Source organism: Dendropsophus ebraccatus, chromosome 14, assembly GCF_027789765.1.
Source record: "Dendropsophus ebraccatus isolate aDenEbr1 chromosome 14, aDenEbr1.pat, whole genome shotgun sequence".
NCBI lineage: Eukaryota > Metazoa > Chordata > Amphibia > Anura > Hylidae > Dendropsophus > Dendropsophus ebraccatus.
This window is the reverse complement of record NC_091467.1, coordinates 65,325,938-65,347,678: the sequence shown is the minus strand read 5'-3', so window position 1 is coordinate 65,347,678 and position 21,741 is coordinate 65,325,938. Positions and strand designations below refer to the sequence as shown.

Below are 21,741 nucleotides of genomic sequence, written 5' to 3'. Positions count from 1 at the left end.
ACCCCCCCTTCCTTGCTGGGAGGGGTGCAGTGCTGGGGAGGGGGTGGGGAGAGCTCTATACTCACCCCGATGTGTCCTCTTCGCTGGTCCGCAGCACAATGAAGTGACTGTACTGCGGACCGGCTCATTATATGTGCGCTCAGCCGAACAGCCAATCAGCTGAGCGCACATATAATTCTAAATGTTTCTTCTAATAATGCTATTGTCATAACATAATTAGAAGAAACATTTGATGTTTTAATTAAAGTTAAGTGATGATTAGTACAGAATGCTCTATTGCCGGCAATATGAATTAACGGCTTATGGAGCTTCCTGTACTAATTAATATTTAATTAATAAAACACATTTTCGTGGAAATAAATTCAGTTTCGGTGTTCAATAATTTAATTCTAACGAATCCATCATTGTGCAATTAAATATACTGTCAAAAAATAAATATATAGATAAATATACATTTATTTATATATCTATTTATTTTAACAGTATATTTAATTGCAAAATGATGGATTCGTTAGAAATAAATTATTGAACAACGAAAGTGTCTTTATTACAAAGAAAATGTGTTTTATTAATTTAATATATTAACTATTAGAGGCATCGGCATTCGGCATCATTTTTGAAGTACTCCGTACGGACCGCCTGTCAATCCTAGGCCGCATGTCCAGCCGCAAACAATGGTCTTGTTCATTTTTTACGGGTCCGTTTACGATCGGGCCGTAGATTCAGACATAGTGTGCACTGTGCAGCCGCATATCCTATACTTCCAAGCATACACACGAACCACCAAAAATACCGCCGCACAATTACAGCCGCAAATACAGCCGCACAGTTACAGCGTCTGAACCTAGCCGTAAAAGTAATGAAAATCTGGACAGGAGAACTTTATCAGGAGAATAGTGTGCCATGAGCGCAGAGTCTCTGTCCTCCAGGCTCCCTCTCTCTACTTCATGTCTGTCGGGGCTGCACTGGCTGGGTGCCAAGTCAGAACTGGACTGACTGAGGGCTATATCTGCCATAACTTTGTCCAGGGACGAGCCCTGTGTGTCCTGGTCCCCAAAAATATCAGATGAGGGGCTGGCTGATCTGGCCCGGATAGACGCCATGGGGGACTGGGCAGGTGTTACCTCCTTCTCGGGAGAAGCCCGCTGTCCCGCAACGCTCCTGGGGGAAGGTTTAGAGGGAGCACGCTGAGGCAAGATGGCGCCTCTCCGGGTCTGCTGCGGGGAGGGCCTCCGCTGCGCAGCAGAATGAGGGGCTGCCGTGTGGCCGGAAATCTTGCCTTTTTTGCCTGCTTTGGTCGCCATCCTGTGCCCTGGATCGTCACCAAGCCGTACGGGGAGAAGAGGAGCCGGACCGGAGCGTATAGTCGCTGATTAGCGCTGCCGAGTCTGACGGGACTGCGGAGCTCAGCAGGACACGTCCGCCATGAACCCCGCGCGCATGCGCACCCCCCTCTGTATTGCCTTGGATTATCTGCCTGGTACCTGGTTTTCTACATCTAGATCAGGGGTGTCAAACTCAAATACATGGTGGGCCACTGTCAGTGGTGTGCGTCTCCCAGCACTGTGCACTATGATAAATTGCTATAATATGATTAATCCCCAACCCATGTAATAGCCAACCCCCCAATATTCCCCATGTAGTAGCCAATCCAACCAAAATTGCCCCACATATTAGCCAGCCCTCCCAATAGCGCCCAAATAGTAGCCAGCCTCCCAAGTGTGCCATATAGTAGACAGCCCTCCCCAATAGTGTTTTATAGTAGCCAGCCTTCCCCTGTAGTCTCATATAGTAGCCAGCCCTCCCCTGTAGTCTCATATAGTAGCCAGCCCTCCCAAATCTCATACAGTAGCTAGCCCTTCCCCTATAGTCTCGTATATAGTAGCCAGCCCTCCCCCATAGTCTTCTATATAGTAGCCAGCCCTCCCCCATAGTCTCATATATAGTAGCCAGCCCCTAGAACAGTTGTTAATGGGAACCTGTCTAAAAACTGCCTGTGGCCTACAAGATTATAATATGGGTGGCCCAAGCGGCTGTCCGAACCACCCATATTATAATCTAATGCAATGGAGGGCCAGATGTAATTCAAACTCTGAATTGCTTGGCGGGCCAAAAATAATGTCACCACGGGCCAGAGTTTGACATGTCTGATCTAGATCTTCGCCTCCACCTTCTCCTGACTTTGCTTTTGCCTCGTCCTTCTGTTACCGCACCTGGGACTTGTGTTACTACTAGAGATGAGCGAACCTCGAGCATGCTCGAGTCGATCCGAACCCGAATTTTCGGCATTTGATTAGCGGTGGCTGCTGAACTTGGATAAAGCCCTAAGGCTATATGGAAAACATGGATATAGACATTGGCTGTATCCATGTTTTCCAGACAACCTTAGAGCTTTATCCAAGTTCAGCAGCCCCAGCTAATCAAATGCCGAACATTCGGGTTCGGATCGACTCGAACCCGAACCCAGTTCGCTCATCTCTAGTTACTACCTATTTTGTTTTTCTGACTACATCAGCCCATGCTCCGGACCTATGGCCACTTTCTGGCCCTGTCACCTTTTCCATTTTCCTCACACAACATCCAGCTGCTATTGGTGACTACTCTACTGGGGAGTGTGACCTTGGGATACCCTGTAGCAAAGTTCAAACCTCCTCATAGGGATTATGGTAAAGACCAGGGCTTCCTTAGACTCTTCAACCTAATTTAGCCTGAGTCAAACTGGTTGTGGTCTAGAGATCCATATCCTTAGTCTTGGGAATCATGACACCATCTTGCATAGGTAAGGCTTATAATTCAGGTCACTCTTCAGTAAAGGAGAATGAGATTTTGCACACAAGAGACCAGATCCAGGGTCAGGTTATGATCTAAACTTTATTCTATATATTTATTACATGTGGATATACATAGAGGATGAATCAATTAGGATTCCTTATAACATGTTATCCTAAGTAATATCAGATAATATTGCTAGTATACGTGTAACATACAGGTAAATGATTTATTAATACCAATTTTAACCCCTTCAAGACAAAGCCCTTTGATGCACAAAAATCCGGGTCAAATTAATGCAATGTTCCTCCCCGCCTTCTAAGAGCCATAGCGCTTTTATTTTTCCACCTACAGGGCTGGTTGGGGTGTCTTTTTTTGCACCATGATCTCTAGTTTTTATTGTTATCACATTGGTGTAACAGAGAAATTTTGATCGCTTTTTATTAATTTTTTTCTGATATATAATATAAAAAAAATCATGGTGTTTTTTTTCCGTTTACACCGTTCACCGTGCGGGAACAATAATGTAATGTCTTAATAGATCGGACAATTCCGCATTGAAGTAGGAGACAGCACGTCCAGGGATAAAGTTGAAAAAACATATTTAATGACACACCAGTGCGCACTGGTGTGTCATTAAATACGTTTTTTCAACTTTATCCCTGGACGTGCTGTCTCCTACTTCATTGCTGGATTTTTCACCACCCTGGGCCAGGGTGGAGAGACGGGCACCCACTTCAACTATACTGGGTTTGTACTGTTGTACAACTTTTTGCTTCTTGGACAATTCCGCATGCTACAATATGTAATATGTTTATTTTATATTTTAAAATATTTTTATTTTTATAATGGGCAAGGGGGTATCTTAAACTTTTATTGGGAAGGGGGTTTATAACGTTTTTTTTAATACTTTTAAAAAGTTTTTTTTTTTACTACACGTTGTTTTCCACTTGTTTTCACTGTAAATTATGCAATCATTAGATTTCATATACTAATCTATGCTATGCCATAGCATAGCATAGATTAGTGTTATCCGCGATCAGTGCATAGAGCCTGCCTGAGAGCAGACTTTATACACAGATCGCCGAACCGACAGGATGGAGGTAGGAGGCTTACCCCCACCCATTGGTACATGTGATCAGGGGTCCCGATCACTCAGTGACAGATGAGTACCTTAAACGCAGTGATCGCTATAGATCGCGGCGTTTAAGGGGTTAATGAGACGCAGCTGCAGGATCGCAGCTGCCTCTTATTACATCTGGCCCCGGACACACTGACGTGGGCTGGACTGCTCTCACTGCAGCGGTCCCGCACACTTCATTGTCACATGGCATTGCCTTAAGGTGATTGCCCTTTGCCAGGTTCATATCCTTGCTGATTTTCTTTGTACTCCATCCAGTAAGTCTTCTGGCAGTACGTTTTTCCAGTATGATCACTACGAGGCTTAGACACCTGTTTAAGTAGAATCTCATAGCAGTACAGTAACCACACTTCAGTAACCCCATGAAGTCAGGAACGTATATATACATTCCTACTGCACGGGGTATGTGCAGTAGGAACATATATATACAAATTGCTGACGGGAAGGGGTTAATAATCTATGTATACCTAGTCATAACAATTCTTGAGTATGAGGAGCCCAGATCAACATCTGAATCCTTTTAGGTTTACAGAGAGGAAACCAGCTCAGCCGACATTATATACTGATAACCAGATCTCCTTCTTGGCTAGCGCTGTAACTGTGGCGCTGAGTAGAGAAGGAGAGGACAAAGTGGTAAAGCTATAAGGCTGCCCCACCATTCTCAGGGTGATGAGGGGCGCTAGATGTCAGACACCCCCCAACCATAGAGTCACAGCAGATAAGAAATTCATTCATGTAACTTTGATGATTTATATAGCAGGATATTTAGTTTGGATGTGAATGCCTCTTAAAAAATTATATAAATCACAGTATTGTACATATATTCCTGATGGAGTCTAAACTAACTATAATTCTGCATAGACCTCATACAGCCACATCAATGAAAATAATAGTATTATGGCTCCTGAAATTCAGAGAGATAGAAAAGGAAGAAATGTACTGAATCAACAAGTCCCGGTCATTAAGGGGTTAAATGGTAAATCTGATATAGTACTATGGTGGCAGAGTGATCAAATCAATTAAAAGTAATGTCCGTTAATACAAATTGTTATAAAATATGACTGTTATATAAATACAGAGATGATATCATATCCTGATGTCACCAGGGACACGTTCACAGCTCAGGGTACAGGATAGATGGAGATCCTTTATTTACTTTGTGATTAGTTTTTCTATCTCCGATACGGCTTCAGCTTTGCTGATTTCTTTCCACTGTTCAGGAATTGGTTCAAATTTTCTGTCATAATGCTTTTCTATGTCAGACTGAAACCTGCAGGTGACCCACTTCCAGTACGATAAGGAGGAGCCGTCAGGAGTGATGGACCAGTCACTGTAAGGTTCCCCTGCGTCACGGTAGCTTTTGTAGGGAAATGTAATATCCTCATCAGGATGACGGTAAAACGTTTTATCGCTGCTCACAAGACTGGTGCATATATCAGTTGTAAGTTCCTGTGTTACTCTGTATCTCCAACCTTTAAGACCATCAGGACGATGATACTGGAGACTGTGATCGGTGCCGTGCTGAGAAACAGTATTGGTGCAGATGGCGCCACAGAACGGACATTGTTCCCAGCACCCTGGATAGTTGTCAGTCAGTATTGTAAGAATTCTCCCCTTTATATTGGCCATATCACATGTAGACAATTCTTCACGAAGCTTCTGTACAGCAGTGTCCACAGCCTGGGTCATGGCCTCCTTCAGAAAATCTATTTCAATTGTATTCTGATATTTTACACTTTTCAAGTCGTAACGTGACAGATTCAGTTTATTCCCAAGTTCTGAACAGAAGGCGTCCAACCATGAATCGACATTGCCTCTTTCCTTCTTGATCTTCCCAGTTGACAAGTTAATAGCAGTTATTATAATATATTTGTACTCATCCACATTAGTGTGTAGAGAACCTGACACGTTACTTGTGTCCCTCATATAGTCCTCAATACATTCCTGAATGAATCCTCTCACTGCAGATTTCGGATCTGTAAAATAAGTAAGATAGTTTTCAAACTTTTCTTGCTCAGCCAAAGACTTGAGGAGATAGAACTCTAGCTTGGACCTGTTTCCATTCAGAGCTGGGTAGTTACATTTCATGGCACGAGACATATCAATGGCGGATTGCTCATACACCGCTTGCTGGAGGGAGACTTGTAACTTGGTGGAGATGATGTCGGCCAATGAAGCCACTTCTAATGTACCTTCATAAGAAATTTTTAAACTCTTATAAAAATCTTCTTTCTTACTTTCTAGATAAACTACGGGATCATTGGCTTTTCTATAAGCTTCTGAAAGCTTTTCAAACCTGTGAACGGCTTTTCGGCATAAGAAGAGAGATGCATAGACAATGTAGCCTGAGAGGAATCTAAACTTCTTACCAAACATGGTACTGACTTCTTCTCGTATTATTCTCAATATCTCATGGAAGTAACTGCTCTGGTAATCCATTTTTTCCTGCTCTTTCTTAGCAATATACTCAATTATTCGCCTTTCAAGGACAATGATAGAATTATTTATTTGTATTTTTACATCATGTGACAATTTACTTCTCCAAAACTTGTACCCCTCTTTACCTGATACAAAGTTATCAAACTCATCTGTCAGGTTCTTCCATTTGTAAGATTCACGGATAGTATTTAGTATGTGGGCTTCTGTTTTGAATTTATCTAAAAGTATTTCATCCAAATCCTTGCAGATATTTAGTGAGTCAAAACTCGGCCTATCCCGAATCACTGCTGATATCCAACCATTCCACAATGTACTAAATCTATCTTCTAAGTCTTTACTTTTTAAGTTTTGTCCTTTCAGGGATAGAGCCAATTTTCTACTTTTAGTATAAATTTCATCTTCATATTTCTCTTTCATATCATCAATTTTTCTGTTTTTCTCTTTTAATATAATCCGTTCATTTGCTTTTTTCTTTATCTCCGCTATAAGGTCGTGTTTAAGAGCAGCGATTCTGTTTTCTGTATTCGCTCTCCATTGAACCAATATATGTTTCTCTTTATCCTCATTAAAAAACACCGTGAGTTCATCCTGCACTTTGCTGTAGACTTCATCTATCCTGCTACTAATCCACATCATGTCAATGGATTTGATTTCTTCCTTCTGAATTTGGTTATTGATTTCGTTCTGCAGCTTCAGCATGCTTTCTCTCAGTCTCCATGCCCATTGACTGTACTTTTCTTCCAGTTGACCATAAGCTGCAATCTCAAGAGAATTCCTAAAGCTGAAGACAAAGTTCTCACTGAGTAAAGCGTTCCACAGGTCGGTGACACGTGTGCTGAAGGCCGAAATGCTTAAAATGCTGTCTTTTTTCTTCCCTAAGTCAAGTATGACCTTTCTAAGGGCTTGTACATTCTGGCTGTATCTTGGGTTTGGAGGAGCCATTGGTGGGTCACCTTCCCAGAGATGGGAAAAAAAGTGAATATGGGAATCAACATCAAATTTTATGACATCATTGAAGCAGGTGACATCACATTCCTGTTGCTTGGCAGCACACAAAGTCATCTCATCTAGTTTACTCTGAAGACATCTCCGTCCTTCCATAGTTTTCTCTTCTGCTGTGATTTCTCCAACATTTTGGTGAACAAACATACAGCTCGGGTGTAGCTTTACCTTCTTCATTCTCAGGAAGGCCTGGACAGCAATATGTAAGATGTCTTGCATCTCAGCAGGATTTTCTCCAAAGATATTGATCAGGGCGAGGTTCCCGAGACCAATTACAAATGTCGCCAACTCATTGTCATGATTGAGCACATTCTGGCTGGATAACTCTGTAGATCTTAAACCTTCTGTATCGACAACTAGAACATAATCATAGGTCAGTTCCTTCCTAAGGTCCTCCTCAACCTTCACAAGCTGCATGAAGGCTCCTCGAGTACATCTGCCGGCACTGACAGCAAACTGAAGCCCAAACATTGCATTGAGTAAGGTGGATTTCCCGGAGCTTTGTATACCCAGCACAGAGAGGACAAATAACTTTTTATCTCCTAATGTGTCCTTCAGTTCCTGGAGAATAGCTCTAATCCAATTTACAGGTATATGTGCAGCGTCACCATCCATCAGCTCAATGGGATAACCCCAAATCATGAGATTGGAAGCAATTTTTGGCAAACTTTGAATAATTTCATCTCGAATGTTAGAACTGAAAGCTTCATAGATTTGTCCCAGTTCCCGAAGAACATGTTCAAGCCCAAACGTTGAAAGGCTGATCTGACTTGAAAGTTTTTGTAATTCTTTTTCATTTTTATCTATAAGCTGTTGTTTTTTTTCTCCTTGTTTCTCAGCTTTCACACTTGACCACAAATGATGATATTGCTTATTTAGACCCACGAGAACTTCTGAGGACAATTCATCCAGATACATCTTTAACCACTGAAGAAAATACATTTTTGACCCTTGTTTGATAGAATAAAGAAAATCTTTTATGAAGCCATTCAGAGGAGTTGCTTTTCTCAGTTGTTTTCTACGTAATTCATTTTTTTCGGATTCAATATTGCTTCTCTGTTGCTCAATACTTAGATGACTCCTTCCTCCTAATCGTCTCAGTTCTTTATCTTTCTTGCACCATTGTATCCACAGATCACCTTGTAATGGAAGAAATGTATCTTTCCTGGCTGATAAATCTCTTGTCTTTAATAATTTCAGTAGTTTCTCAGCCTGCTCTTTACCAGCCTTACACTGCACTTCATCCTCATCAACCATGAATCCATGACGTCTGGCGAGAGCAGCACACTTGTTGAGTGAATACACTTCATTCTGAACCAATATTAAGTCTTGAATTTTTGTTCTAACTTCCTTTATCAGTTCAGCTTCATTTCTGCCTTTAATACCAATCTTTAATTTGTGAGGATTATCTGATTCACTGAACTCTTCATCTACAAGTAAGAAGATGCATGGCTTAGTAGATCGTAACAGCTGATTTATTATACTGGTAGATTTACTATCATCTACATCAGAATCAGTTAGGACTATAACCAGTACTGAGGAGATCTCTTGTATGAGCTCCAGCTGCTGACCGTGGTCTCTGGCGTCTCCATGAAAGTTAACAAATGCAGTGCAATCATCGAATGCATCATCTTCTCTTCCCCCGGGACAATACCAGGCGATGTCTGTGACTCCGTCCATTAGTACTGAGGTTTTGGTGCTTCCTTCACAATGTCGATGATAGAAGATATCGTGTCTATGTTTACTCATCAACCAGTTAATTGTCTGGGATTTGGAGAAATTGGATGGACCGAGACGGATAAAAGACACTATAGGGGTTTCTGTATCTTTCATAAATTTGTCATTGGATTTACTCTTCCTGGGGTCATTTCCATGCTTTGTCTTCCACTTCTTTTTGACTTCTTGAAAAGCCCATAGTGGGAGCTCAATAGAGCTTGTGTTGGGATCCGGTACCAGAAGTGGAAGAGCAAACTGACAGAAGGAAAGTTTTGTGTAGAGGTATTGTCTCATAAAATCATCAGCACAATGGAAGATTGCCATTTGTACATCCATGGGATGGATATGTTGAGCTTGGTTTGTGTTTTGTCTTTTATTACCTTGTTTATTTCTATTAAAGAAATCTTGTGCGCAGTTGCCCGATGTACCCATTGTGTTATCATGATTAATGTTCCTTGTCTTTGACCTCAAATCTTTACTTTTATTCTCACAATAAACATATCTGGCACCATAGTCTGACACTTGCAGTTTATGTAAGAAACTCATCGGAAGCTGTTTGTTTTCTATAGGCTTAGCTCCAGACAATGTGGTTCTACTGATCGTATGGAAATCGCCTGTCTTCATTTTTTTGGGATAAAAGTTTTTGAGGTCCAGGTCCTTTAGCAACATTAAAAAGTCCATTTCCTTGTTGCTGACATCAACAGTGACTGAATTTTCCATGGATGGTTTTTGTTCCTCCTTCACGTGACTTAGTTGGTCTACATAATTTTGAGCTTGAGTCTCTTTGGGAAATTCACTTCCATTACTGCCGGCTCCCAGATTGCTTTCTACTGTATAATATTTTTTTTGTAAAGATTTCTTAACCTTGAGGGAGCTTTTCTCCTCAAAATATTGTACCAAATCTAAGGTTTTAGTGGGTGTCTCTGAGCCCTCAGTAGATGTCTCCAGGAGTTTCTGCTTTTTTTCCTCATTTCTAAATACTTCATCCTGCAAAATTTTCTTTTCAGTTTTTAACACTTTTAACTGATCTTGTTTCTTTTGTACTTTCTCACTCTTTACATTGGTCTCTGGTATATCAAATAGTTCCCTTAAAGCTATTTTTTCCCAGGGATAACGGATCTTATTCTCTAACCTTGAGTAGTCATCGGCCTGAACATGTTTTAGGTCATGAATATTTCTAATTCCTAGTCCTCTTATTTCTTTGAGCCAGTAGTCAGGATCCAAGCCGTTCTCATCCAGTTTACTCTTGAGCTGTATGTCAGCAATACGTTGATTTGGTTGATTGTGTTTTCCAGACATTTCTGGGGGAAAAGATGTAATTGTGATTATTATTATTATTATTATTATTATTATTATTATTATTATTATATCATGGTTATAAACTTTTGGGTGTTTTAAACATTTTTATATAGAGTTTGTTAAAACACCACAACCTAATAAACCCCTATAAAACATAAGTGTTAGAGTCCTATTACACGGGCCAATGAAGGCCCGATAATAAATGTAAACGAGTGCCGGTCTGCTAGATTGGGGCTTGTTAACTGGGAATAACCCAAACCCCCAGGGGGGCTTCTAGTGTAAGTGTAAAAAGAAAAAAAAAAGTGTTGTTGTTAATAAAAAGCCCCCTCCCCTAATAAAAGTGTGAATCACCCCCCCTTTTCAAATGTTATAAATAAAAATAAATAAATAAACACCGCCGCGTGCGTAATCGCCCAAAATATTAATTTATCACATTCCTGATCTCGCACGGTAAACGACGCAAGCGCAAAAAAATCCCAAATTGCAAAATTGCGCATTTTTGGTTGCAAAATTCTAATAAAAAGCGATCAAAAAGTCGCATATGTGCAATCAAGGTACCGATAGAAAGAACACTTCATGGCGCAAAAAATGACACCTCAAACAGCCCCATAGACCAAAGGATAAAAGCGTTATAAGCATGGGAATAGAGCGATTTTAGGAACATAGGGGAGATTTATCAAACATGGTGTAAAGTGAAACAAACCCAGTTGCCCCTAGCAACCAATCAGATTCCACCTTTCATTCCTCACAGACTCGTTGGGAAATGAAAGGTGGACTCTGATTGGTTGCTGGGGGCAACTGAGCCAGTTTCACTTTACACCATGTTTAATAAATCTGCCCCCATATATTTGTTAACAATGGTTTGAATTTTTTACAAGCCATCAAATAAAATAAAAGTTATACATGTTACATATCGTTGTAATCGTAACGACTTAAGGAACATATATAGCTAGTCAGTTTTACCCCAGGGCGAATGCCGTAAAATTTCACCACACAATAATTTTTTTTCTGGTTTCGCAGTGTACTTTATAAAAAAAATTCAGCCTGTCATTGCAAAGTACAATTATGGTGCAAAAAATAAGGGCTTATGTGGGTTTCTAGGTGAAAAAATGCAACTACTATGGCCTTTTAAGCACAAGGAGGAAAAAACGAAAAAAAAATAAAATAAAATTGAAATTGGCCGGTCCTCTAAGGCAGGCCAGTGTGCCGTGACACATGGTCGGGTGTGCCGCGGGGAAAGTTCCCCAAACTATGGTGCCCCTGTGTTTTGTTCCCCGGCAATGTGCAGCGATCAGTGGCGGATTATAATGTGGGCGGTTGCGTAGTGCGCTGCGGCGGGCCGTGATGCACACATCCAATCAATGTGTGCGCTACGGCCCGCCCACATGGGGGAGAGAAGCACAGGAAAGAAGCAAAGGGGAGAAGTATGGTGGAGAGAAGCACAGGAGAGAAGCAGGGGGGAGAGAAGCACAGGAGATAAGCAAAGGGGAGAAGTATGGGGGAGAGAAGCACAGGAGAGAAGCATGGGGGAGAGAAGCACAGGAGAGAAGCAAAGGGGAGAAGTATGGTGGAGAGAAGCACAGGAGAGAAGCATGGGATAGAGAAGCACAGGAGAGAAGCATGGGGGAGAGAAGCACAGGAGAGAAGCAGGGGGGAGAAGTATGGTGGAGAGAAGCATGGGGGAGAGAAGCAGCGGGGAGAAGTATGGTGGAGAGAAGCACAGGAGAGAAGCCTGGGGGAGAGAAGCACAGGGGAGAAGCAGGGGGGGAGAAGTATGGTGGAGAGAAGCACAGGAGAGAAGCATGGGGGAGAGAAGCACAGGAGAGAAGCAGGGGGGAGAAATATGGTGGAGAGAAGCACAGGAGAGAAGCATGGGAAAGAGAAGCACAGGAGAGAAGTATGGTGGAGAGAAGCACAGGAGAAAAGCAGGGGGGAGAAGTATGGTGGAGAGAAGCACAGGAGAGAAGCATGGGGGAGAGAAGCACAGGAGAGAAGTATGGTGGAGAGAAGCACAGGAGAAAAGCAGGGGGGAGAAGTATGGTGGAGAGAAGCACAGGAGAGAAGCACAGGGGGGAGAAGAGTATAGTATAGTGAGTGAGAGTGAGTATAAATACATTTAGAATCTATATTATTAACTATATGTATAATATGTACTGTTTTAGTGTCATTTTGTGCCATTTTGGTTGGTGGTGTGCCCCAGGATTTTTTAAGTATAAAAAGTGTGCCGCGGCTCAAAACAGGTTGAAAATCACTGCTCTAAGGGTTAATAAATCATGGAAAAGGTAGCTATCACAGCAATTCAACTTATCCAATCAAGTACACCAATAAGTATATAAACAAGACTTCACTGAACAGAAAATGGTGTAGTCTAATGGTGCGTTTACACGGAATGATTATTGTTCGAATTTGCGCAATAACAATCGTATTTGAGCGATAATAGGCTCGTGTAAACGCAGCGAACAATCATTGTTCATTGTGATCTTTCAACATGTTCTTAAATCGTCGTTGGTCGTTCGCTGAAAATTCACAGATTGCTTTGTCTATACAGTGTTTCACAGATTCACCCTATGTGTAAGATATGCTTTACTCCTTAACGACCAAGGGCGTAAATGTACGCCCTTGCGTTGTTAAGTGCGTTCAGAGGGGGGCCGTGTTCTGAACCACCGTGATCCCGGTTGCTATCTGCATCCCAGGACCGCGGTAATTAGCGGAAACGGTCCGAACGCCGTGCCCGCTAATTAGCCTTTTAAATACAGCTGTCAAAGTTGACAGCTGCATTTAAAATGCTGCTTTTTCACATCCCTGGTGTCTAGTGGGGAGATCGTGGTCGTGGAGGATCCCTGCATCTTTACCGGGTCGGGGTCTGTGCCGTAATGGCGCTGACCCCATCTCAGCATTCAGAACACCGATCTCATTCATATATATATATATATATATATATATATATATATATATATATATATATATATCTCAATATGAGATCAGTGTAGTTATACTAGAAGTCCCCCAGGGGGAATGACCCTAACTCGAGGGGGACTTCTAGAAAGTGTGTTAAAAAAAATATATATATATTAATAAAAAATCCCCTCCGCTAATAAAAGTTTGAATCACCCCCCTTTCCCCATTTTATAAATAAAAATAAATAAATATTGCCACGTTCGTAATCGCTCAAACTATTAATTTATTTCATTCCTGATCTCTCATGGTAAATAGCGTAAGTGCAAAGAAATCCCAAAGTCCAAATTGTGCATTTTTGGTCACATCAAATCCAGAAAAATTGTAATAAAAAGCAATCAAAAAGTTGCATATGCGCAATCAAGGTACCAATAGAAAGTGCACATCATGGCGCAAGAAATAACACCTCATACAGTGCCATAGACCAAAGGATAAAAGTGCTATAAGCATGGTAATAGAGCGATTATATATTTTTTAAAAAAGGTTTTAATTTTTTAAAAAGCCATCAAATAAAATAAAAGTTCCACAAGTTACATATCGTTGTAATCGTAACAACAGTTACAGCAGTGTACTTTATGTGAAAATTCAGCCTGTCTTCGAAAAGTACAATTAGTGGCACAAAAAATAAGGGCTCATGTTGGTCTCTAGGTGAAAAAATGCAAGTGCTATGGCCTTTTAGGCTATGTTCACACTTCGCATATGTCCGGCCGCATATTTTCGCGGCCGGACATATACGCGGTAAACTCCGGCCGGGGATTTACGCTACTTGCGGCCAGCTACGTACGGAGCGCAAACTTACGCCCGCAGTCTACTTACGCTTCCCGAGCGCCCTACGTAGCGATCTGACAGCGGTCTTTTACTTGGAAATCTTCGCCTAGCCCCGGACACCCCACAGAACCTTTTGGATCGGCACAAAAAGATGGAAAAATGAAGAAATCACCACTACGTACGGGACCGCATGTAACGCTAGGGGCGTAAGTTACGGCATTTTCGTCCTCAAATAATGGTCTGGTTCATTTTTTATGGCGCCGCGTACGATCCTCGCATAAGTTCTTACGTAGTGTGAACTATGCCGCCGTAGATCGTATACTTTCCATTGTACGCAAACTACGTAAGTCTCCGGCCGCTTATTCACGGAACGCGCTACGTCCGGAGACTTACGTAGTGTGAACATAGCCCCCAGCACAAGGAGGAAATAACTAAAGCGCAAAAATGGAAATTGGCTCTGTCCTTAAGGGTTAATATGTTTAATGGTTTTGATTTAACTAAGAGTTTTGCTGGATGTTTCCTGATTTAAATGCATGTCACATGCAATACTTTTCCCTTGTTATCTTTCCTGAATTTTCTTTTACTTCTTGGATTTCTGTACCCTAAATTTTCAAATAATACTTTGAATAAGTAAAACGTAAAAAAAAAAATAAAGCGAGTATGTGAAGAACAGGTCAGGTCCATACGGAAAACACAGACTAGGTGAAGCCCTGACACTTTTCCCACCAACTGTCCCTGTCTTTTGGAGAAACTGACTTCTTAACAGGCCGGCCTCAACCTGAAGTCTTACACTGCTCTAAAATCAGTGCAAACACAAGACACAAACATAAGAAACAAAATGCACCATATTAGAGAGCCAGGTTAATAACTATTGGGCAAAGAAGTACAAAGTTAGTGGTCAGAGGGATAGTCAAGAGAACGAGAGCCAAGACTTGTAACTAGGGCTCTGCTGACTTTTTTTTTGCATATTCATGTTTTCCAGGGGCAATCCTTAAAATCAATTATCTATATACCTTATTGGTCTACTAGACATTGCTCCCGCCTTACCAGAATCCTACTCCACACTGATGAAGGACAACACCCTAAAACAACTGTCTGAGGATGGATACCTGGCTTTGGTATTTCCCTGGTCATATAATCAGACTTGAGTTGGATATTGACTGAAAGGGACATTTAATATGGTGGTTTTGGTGGTCTCCTTACAGGAGCCATCACTTTTGGTCCTTCCCTGAAGGGATATCTAGCTAGTCGTAACTGAGGCTCTTCTGACTATTTTTTTATATTTACTGCTGCCGCTGATCCTTTCACAATCCATATTGACTGCACATATGTCTTGGATAAGACTGAGAAGGCTTAAATGAGTAGTGTTACGGTCAGTCACTAGCAAAGTAGAACAGGAGATACAGACTGTGGACCCTAGCCTTAGCCCTGCCCACTGTCCCTGCCACTTGCCACGATCTGCCCTAAACGGCAGTGAGCAACTGGACGACCATCCCTATAATAGGTGAAACGCAAAAAGCAGAACACTATAACACTATAAAGAATGGTCAACAATCCGGGTCAAACAAACGTGCAGCGCAGTACAAAAAACTATTCAAAAGCAAAGTCAGGGTATAGCTGAAAGGTCAAGGCTGGCAGCAAACAAGTAGAGTCAAAAGAACAAAGGAAGGTCAGAAAAGTGAGGCAGTAGTAATAAGTAATAACAGGCAAGAGATCAGCTTATTAACTGGCAATAGGAGATGAGAAAGACAAACACTATATAGGAAAACAGAGGTCTGGTCCAGGAGTTGATTGAACCGGGCCTCTGATTCCCTAAAAAACACAGTCCGACTGGCAGGGAAAACTGTCAGTCAAACTAATGAAGCAGTTGTGTTTATGTCAAGATTTCCAGAGCATAAGCTAAGCGGGTGGGCCTGAACAACCCCTGGACCCTCGGACTGAACAAACGCCCATCCCCTAACCAGTTCGGGAGAACCGCTCTCCAATGTGAGCGAGTATGAAGGGGTCATCTTAGCCCGAGTCCCTGACAAGGGCAGCATAGTCGGGTGAACCCTATGACTATTATTCTAGTGATCTATGACTATTATTCTACTAATCTAGTGATCTATAACTATTATTCTACTATTCTAGTATTATATGACTACTATCCTATTATTCTAGTATTATATGACTACTATCCTACTATTCTAGTGTTCTATGACTACTATCCTACTATTCTAGTATTATATGACTACTATCCTACTATTCTAGTATTATATGACTACTATCCTACTATTCTAGTATTATATGACTACTATCCTACTATTCTAGTATTATATGACTACTATCCTACTATTCTAGTATTATATGACTACTATCCTACTATTCTAGTGTTCTATGACTACTATCCTACTATTCTAGTGTTCTATGACTACTATCCTACTATTCTAGTGTTCTATGACTACTATCCTACTATTCTAGTATTATATGACTACTATCCTACTATTCTAGTATTATATGACTACTATCCTACTATTCTAGTATTATATGACTACTATCCTACTATTCTAGTGTTCTATGACTACTATCCTACTATTCTAGTGTTCTATGACTACTATCCTACTATTCTAGTGTTCTATGACTACTATCCTACTATTCTAGTGTTCTATGACTACTATCCTACTATTCTAGTATTATATGACTACTATTCTACTATTCTAGTATTATATGACTACTATCCTACTATTCTAGTATTATATGACTACTATCCTACTATTCTAGTGTTCTATGACTACTCTCCTACTATTCTAGTGTTCTATGACTACTATCCTACTATTCTAGTATTATATGACTACTATCCTACTATTCTAGTGTTCTATGACTACTATCCTACTATTCTAGTGTTCTATGACTACTATCCTACTATTCTAGTGTTCTATGACTACTATCCTACTATTCTAGTGTTCTATGACTACTATCCTACTATTCTAGTATTATATGACTACTATCCTACTATTCTAGTATTATATGACTACTATCCTACTATTCTAGTATTATATGACTACTATCCTACTATTCTAGTGTTCTATGACTACTATCCTACTATTCTAGTGTTCTATGACTACTATCCTACTATTCTAGTGTTCTATGACTACTCTCCTACTATTCTAGTGTTCTATGACTACTATCCTACTATTCTAGTGTTCTATGACTACTATCCTACTATTCTAGTGTTCTATGACTACTATCCTACTATTCTAGTGTTCTATGACTACTATCCTACTATTCTAGTGTTCTATGACTACTATCCTACTATTCTAGTGTTCTATGACTACTCTCCTACTATTCTAGTGTTCTATGACTACTATCCTACTATTCTAGTGTTCTATGACAACTATCCTACTATTCTAGTATTATATGACTACTATCCTACTATTCTAGTATTATATGACTACTATCCTACTATTCTAGTATTATATGACTACTATCCTACTATTCTAGTATTATATGACTACTATCCTACTATTCTAGTATTATATGACTACTATCCTAATATTCTAGTATTATATGACTACTATCCTACTATTCTAGTATTATATGACTACTATCCTACTATTCTAGTGTTCTATGACTACTATCCTACTATTCTAGTGTTCTATGACTACTATCCTACTATTCTAGTGTTCTATGACTACTATCCTACTATTCTAGTATTATATGACTACTATCCTACTATTCTAGTATTATATGACTACTATCCTACTATTCTAGTATTATATGACTACTATCCTACTATTCTAGTATTATATGACTACTATCCTACTATTCTAGTATTATATGACTACTATCCTACTATTCTAGTATTATATGACTACTATCCTACTATTCTAGTGTTCTATGACAACTATCCTACTATTCTAGTGTTCTATGACTACTCTCCTACTATTCTAGTGTTCTATGACTACTATCCTACTATTCTAGTGTTCTATGACTACTCTACCTACTATTCTAATGTTCTATGACTACTATCCTACTATTCTAGTATTATATGACTACTATCCTACTATTCTAGTGATCTATGACTACTATCCTACTATTCTAGTGTTCTATGACTACTATCCTACTATTCTAGTGTTCTATGACTACTCTCCTACTATTCTAGTGTTCTATGACTACTATCCTACTATTCTAGTGTTCTATGACAACTATCCTACTATTCTAGTATTATATGACTACTATCCTACTATTCTAGTATTATATGACTACTATCCTACTATTCTAGTATTATATGACTACTATCCTACTATTCTAGTATTATATGACTACTATCCTACTATTCTAGTATTATATGACTACTATCCTACTATTCTAGTATTATATGACTACTATCCTACTATTCTAGTATTATATGACTACTATCCTACTATTCTAGTGTTCTATGACTACTATCCTACTATTCTAGTGTTCTATGACTACTATCCTACTATTCTAGTGTTCTATGACTACTATCCTACTATTCTAGTATTATATGACTACTATCCTACTATTCTAGTATTATATGACTACTATCCTACTATTCTAGTATTATATGACTACTATCCTACTATTCTAGTATTATATGACTACTATCCTACTATTCTAGTGTTCTATGACTACTATCCTACTATTCTAGTGTTCTATGACTACTCTCCTACTATTCTAGTGTTCTATGACTACTATCCTACTATTCTAGTGTTCTATGACAACTATCCTACTATTCTAGTGTTCTATGACTACTATCCTACTATTCTAGTATTATATGACTACTATCCTACTATTCTAGTATTATATGACTACTATCCTACTATTCTAGTGTTCTATGACTACTATCCTACTATTCTAGTGTTCTATGACTACTCTCCTACTATTCTAGTGTTCTATGACTACTATCCTACTATTCTAGTGTTCTATGACAACTATCCTACTATTCTAGTGTTCTATGACTACTCTCCTACTATTCTAGTGTTCTATGACTACTATCCTACTATTCTAGTGTTCTATGACTACTCTACCTACTATTCTAATGTTCTATGACTACTATCCTACTATTCTAGTATTATATGACTACTATTCTACTATTCTAGTGATCTATGACTACTATCCTACTATTCTAGTGTTCTATGACTACTATCCTACTATTCTAGTGTTCTATGACTACTATCCTACTATTCTAGTGTTCTATGACTACTATCCTACTATTCTAGTGTTCTATGACTACTATCCTACTATTCTAGTGTTCTATGACTACTATCCTACTATTCTAGTGTTCTATGACTACTCTCCTACTATTCTAGTGTTCTATGACTACTATCCTACTATTCTAGTGTTCTATGACTACTATCCTACTATTCTAGTGTTCTATGACTACTATCCTACTATTCTAGTATTATATGACTACTATCCTACTATTCTAGTGTTCTTTGACTACTATCCTACTATTCTAGTGTTCTATGACTACTATCCTACTATTCTAGTGTTCTATGACTACTATCCTACTATTCTAGTGTTCTATGACTACTCTCCTAATATTCTAGTGTTCTAGGACTATTATTCTACTATTCTAGTGTTCTATGACTACTATCCTACTATTCTAGTGTTCTATGACAACTATCCTACTATTCTAGTATTATATGACTACTATCCTACTATTCTAGTGTTCTATGACTACTATCCTACTATTCTAGTGTTCTATGACTACTATCCTACTATTCTAGTGTTCTATGACTACTATCCTACTATTCTAGTGTTCTATGACTACTCTCCTACTATTCTAGTGTTCTTTGACTACTATCCTACTATTCTAGTGTTCTATGACTACTATCCTACTATTCTAGTGTTCTATGACTACTATCCTACTATTCTAGTATTATATGACTACTATCCTACTATTCTAGTATTATATGACTACTATCCTACTATTCTAGTGTTCTATGACTACTCTCCTACTATTCTAGTGTTCTTTGACTACTATCCTACTATTCTAGTGTTCTATGACTACTATCCTACTATTCTAGTGTTCTAGGACTATTATTCTACTATTCTAGTGTTCTATGACTACTCTCCTACTATTCTAGTGTTCTATGACTACTATCCTACTATTCTAGTGTTCTAGGACTATTATTCTACTATTCTAGTGTTCTATGACTACTCTCCTACTATTCTAGTGTTCTATGACTACTATACTACTATTCTAGTGTTCTAGGACTATTATTCTACTATTCTAGTGTTCTAGGACTATTATTCTACTATTCTAGTGTTCTATGACTACTCTCCTACTATTCTAGTGTTCTAGGCCTATTATTCTACTATTCTAGTGTTCTATGACTACTATCCTACTATTCTAGTGTTCTATGACAACTATCCTACTATTCTAGTGTTCTATGACTACTATCCTACTATTCTAGTGTTCTATGACTACTATCCTACTATTCTAGTGTTCTATGACTACTATCCTACTATTCTAGTATTATATGACTACTCTCCTACTATTCTAGTGTTCTATGACTACTATCCTACTATTCTAGTGTTCTATGACTACTCTCCTACTATTCTAGTGTTCTATGACTACTATCCTACTATTCTAGTATTATATGACTACTATCCTACTATTCTAGTGATCTATGACTACTATCCTACTATTCTAGTGTTCTATGACTACTATCCTACTATTCTAGTGTTCTATGACTACTATCCTACTATTCTAGTGTTCTATGACTACTATCCTACTATTCTAGTGTTCTATGACTACTATCCTACTATTCTAGTGTTCTATGACTACTCTCCTACTATTCTAGTGTTCTATGACTACTATCCTACTATTCTAGTGTTCTATGACTACTATCCTACTATTCTAGTGTTCTATGACTACTATCCTACTATTCTAGTATTATATGACTACTATCCTACTATTCTAGTATTATATGACTACTCTCCTACTATTCTAGTGTTCTTTGACTACTATCCTACTATTCTAGTGTTCTATGACTACTATCCTACTATTCTAGTGTTCTATGACTACTATCCTACTATTCTAGTGTTCTATGACTACTCTCCTAATATTCTAGTGTTCTAGGACTATTATTCTACTATTCTAGTGTTCTATGACTACTATCCTACTATTCTAGTGTTCTATGACTACTATCCTACTATTCTAGTGTTCTATGACTACTATCCTACTATTCTAGTGTTCTATGACTACTATCCTACTATTCTAGTGTTCTATGACTACTCTCCTACTATTCTAGTGTTCTTTGACTACTATCCTACTATTCTAGTGTTCTATGACTACTATCCTACTATTCTAGTGTTCTATGACTACTATCCTACTATTCTAGTATTATATGACTACTATCCTACTATTCTAGTATTATATGACTACTATCCTACTATTCTAGTGTTCTATGACTACTCTCCTACTATTCTAGTGTTCTATGACTACTATCCTACTATTCTAGTGTTCTAGGACTATTATTCTACTATTCTAGTGTTCTATGACTACTCTCCTACTATTCTAGTGTTCTATGACTACTATCCTACTATTCTAGTGTTCTAGGACTATTATTCTACTATTCTAGTGTTCTATGACTACTCTCCTACTATTCTAGTGTTCTATGACTACTATCCTACTATTCTAG

General features: G+C 39.1%; 1 protein-coding gene and 1 pseudogene across 1 annotated transcript; one reads left to right on the top strand and one right to left on the bottom strand.

Annotated features, from left to right (window-relative positions):
- The window catches only part of LOC138772476 (zinc finger protein 585A-like), a 140,066-nt pseudogene that overhangs the window by 12,133 nt on the left and 106,192 nt on the right, over positions 1-21,741 (top strand).
- LOC138771909 (interferon-induced very large GTPase 1-like) lies at positions 5,063-10,366 on the bottom strand. The gene has a single exon (XM_069951910.1). The coding sequence runs from the start codon at positions 10,364-10,366 to the stop codon at positions 5,063-5,065; it is 5,304 nt and encodes a 1,767-aa protein (XP_069808011.1).

What these genes read in the sequence shown, in the direction of transcription:
- LOC138771909 (XM_069951910.1), bottom strand. Translation starts at nt 10,366, where the DNA reads ATGTCTGGAAAACACAATCAACCAAATCAACGTATTGCTGACATACAG.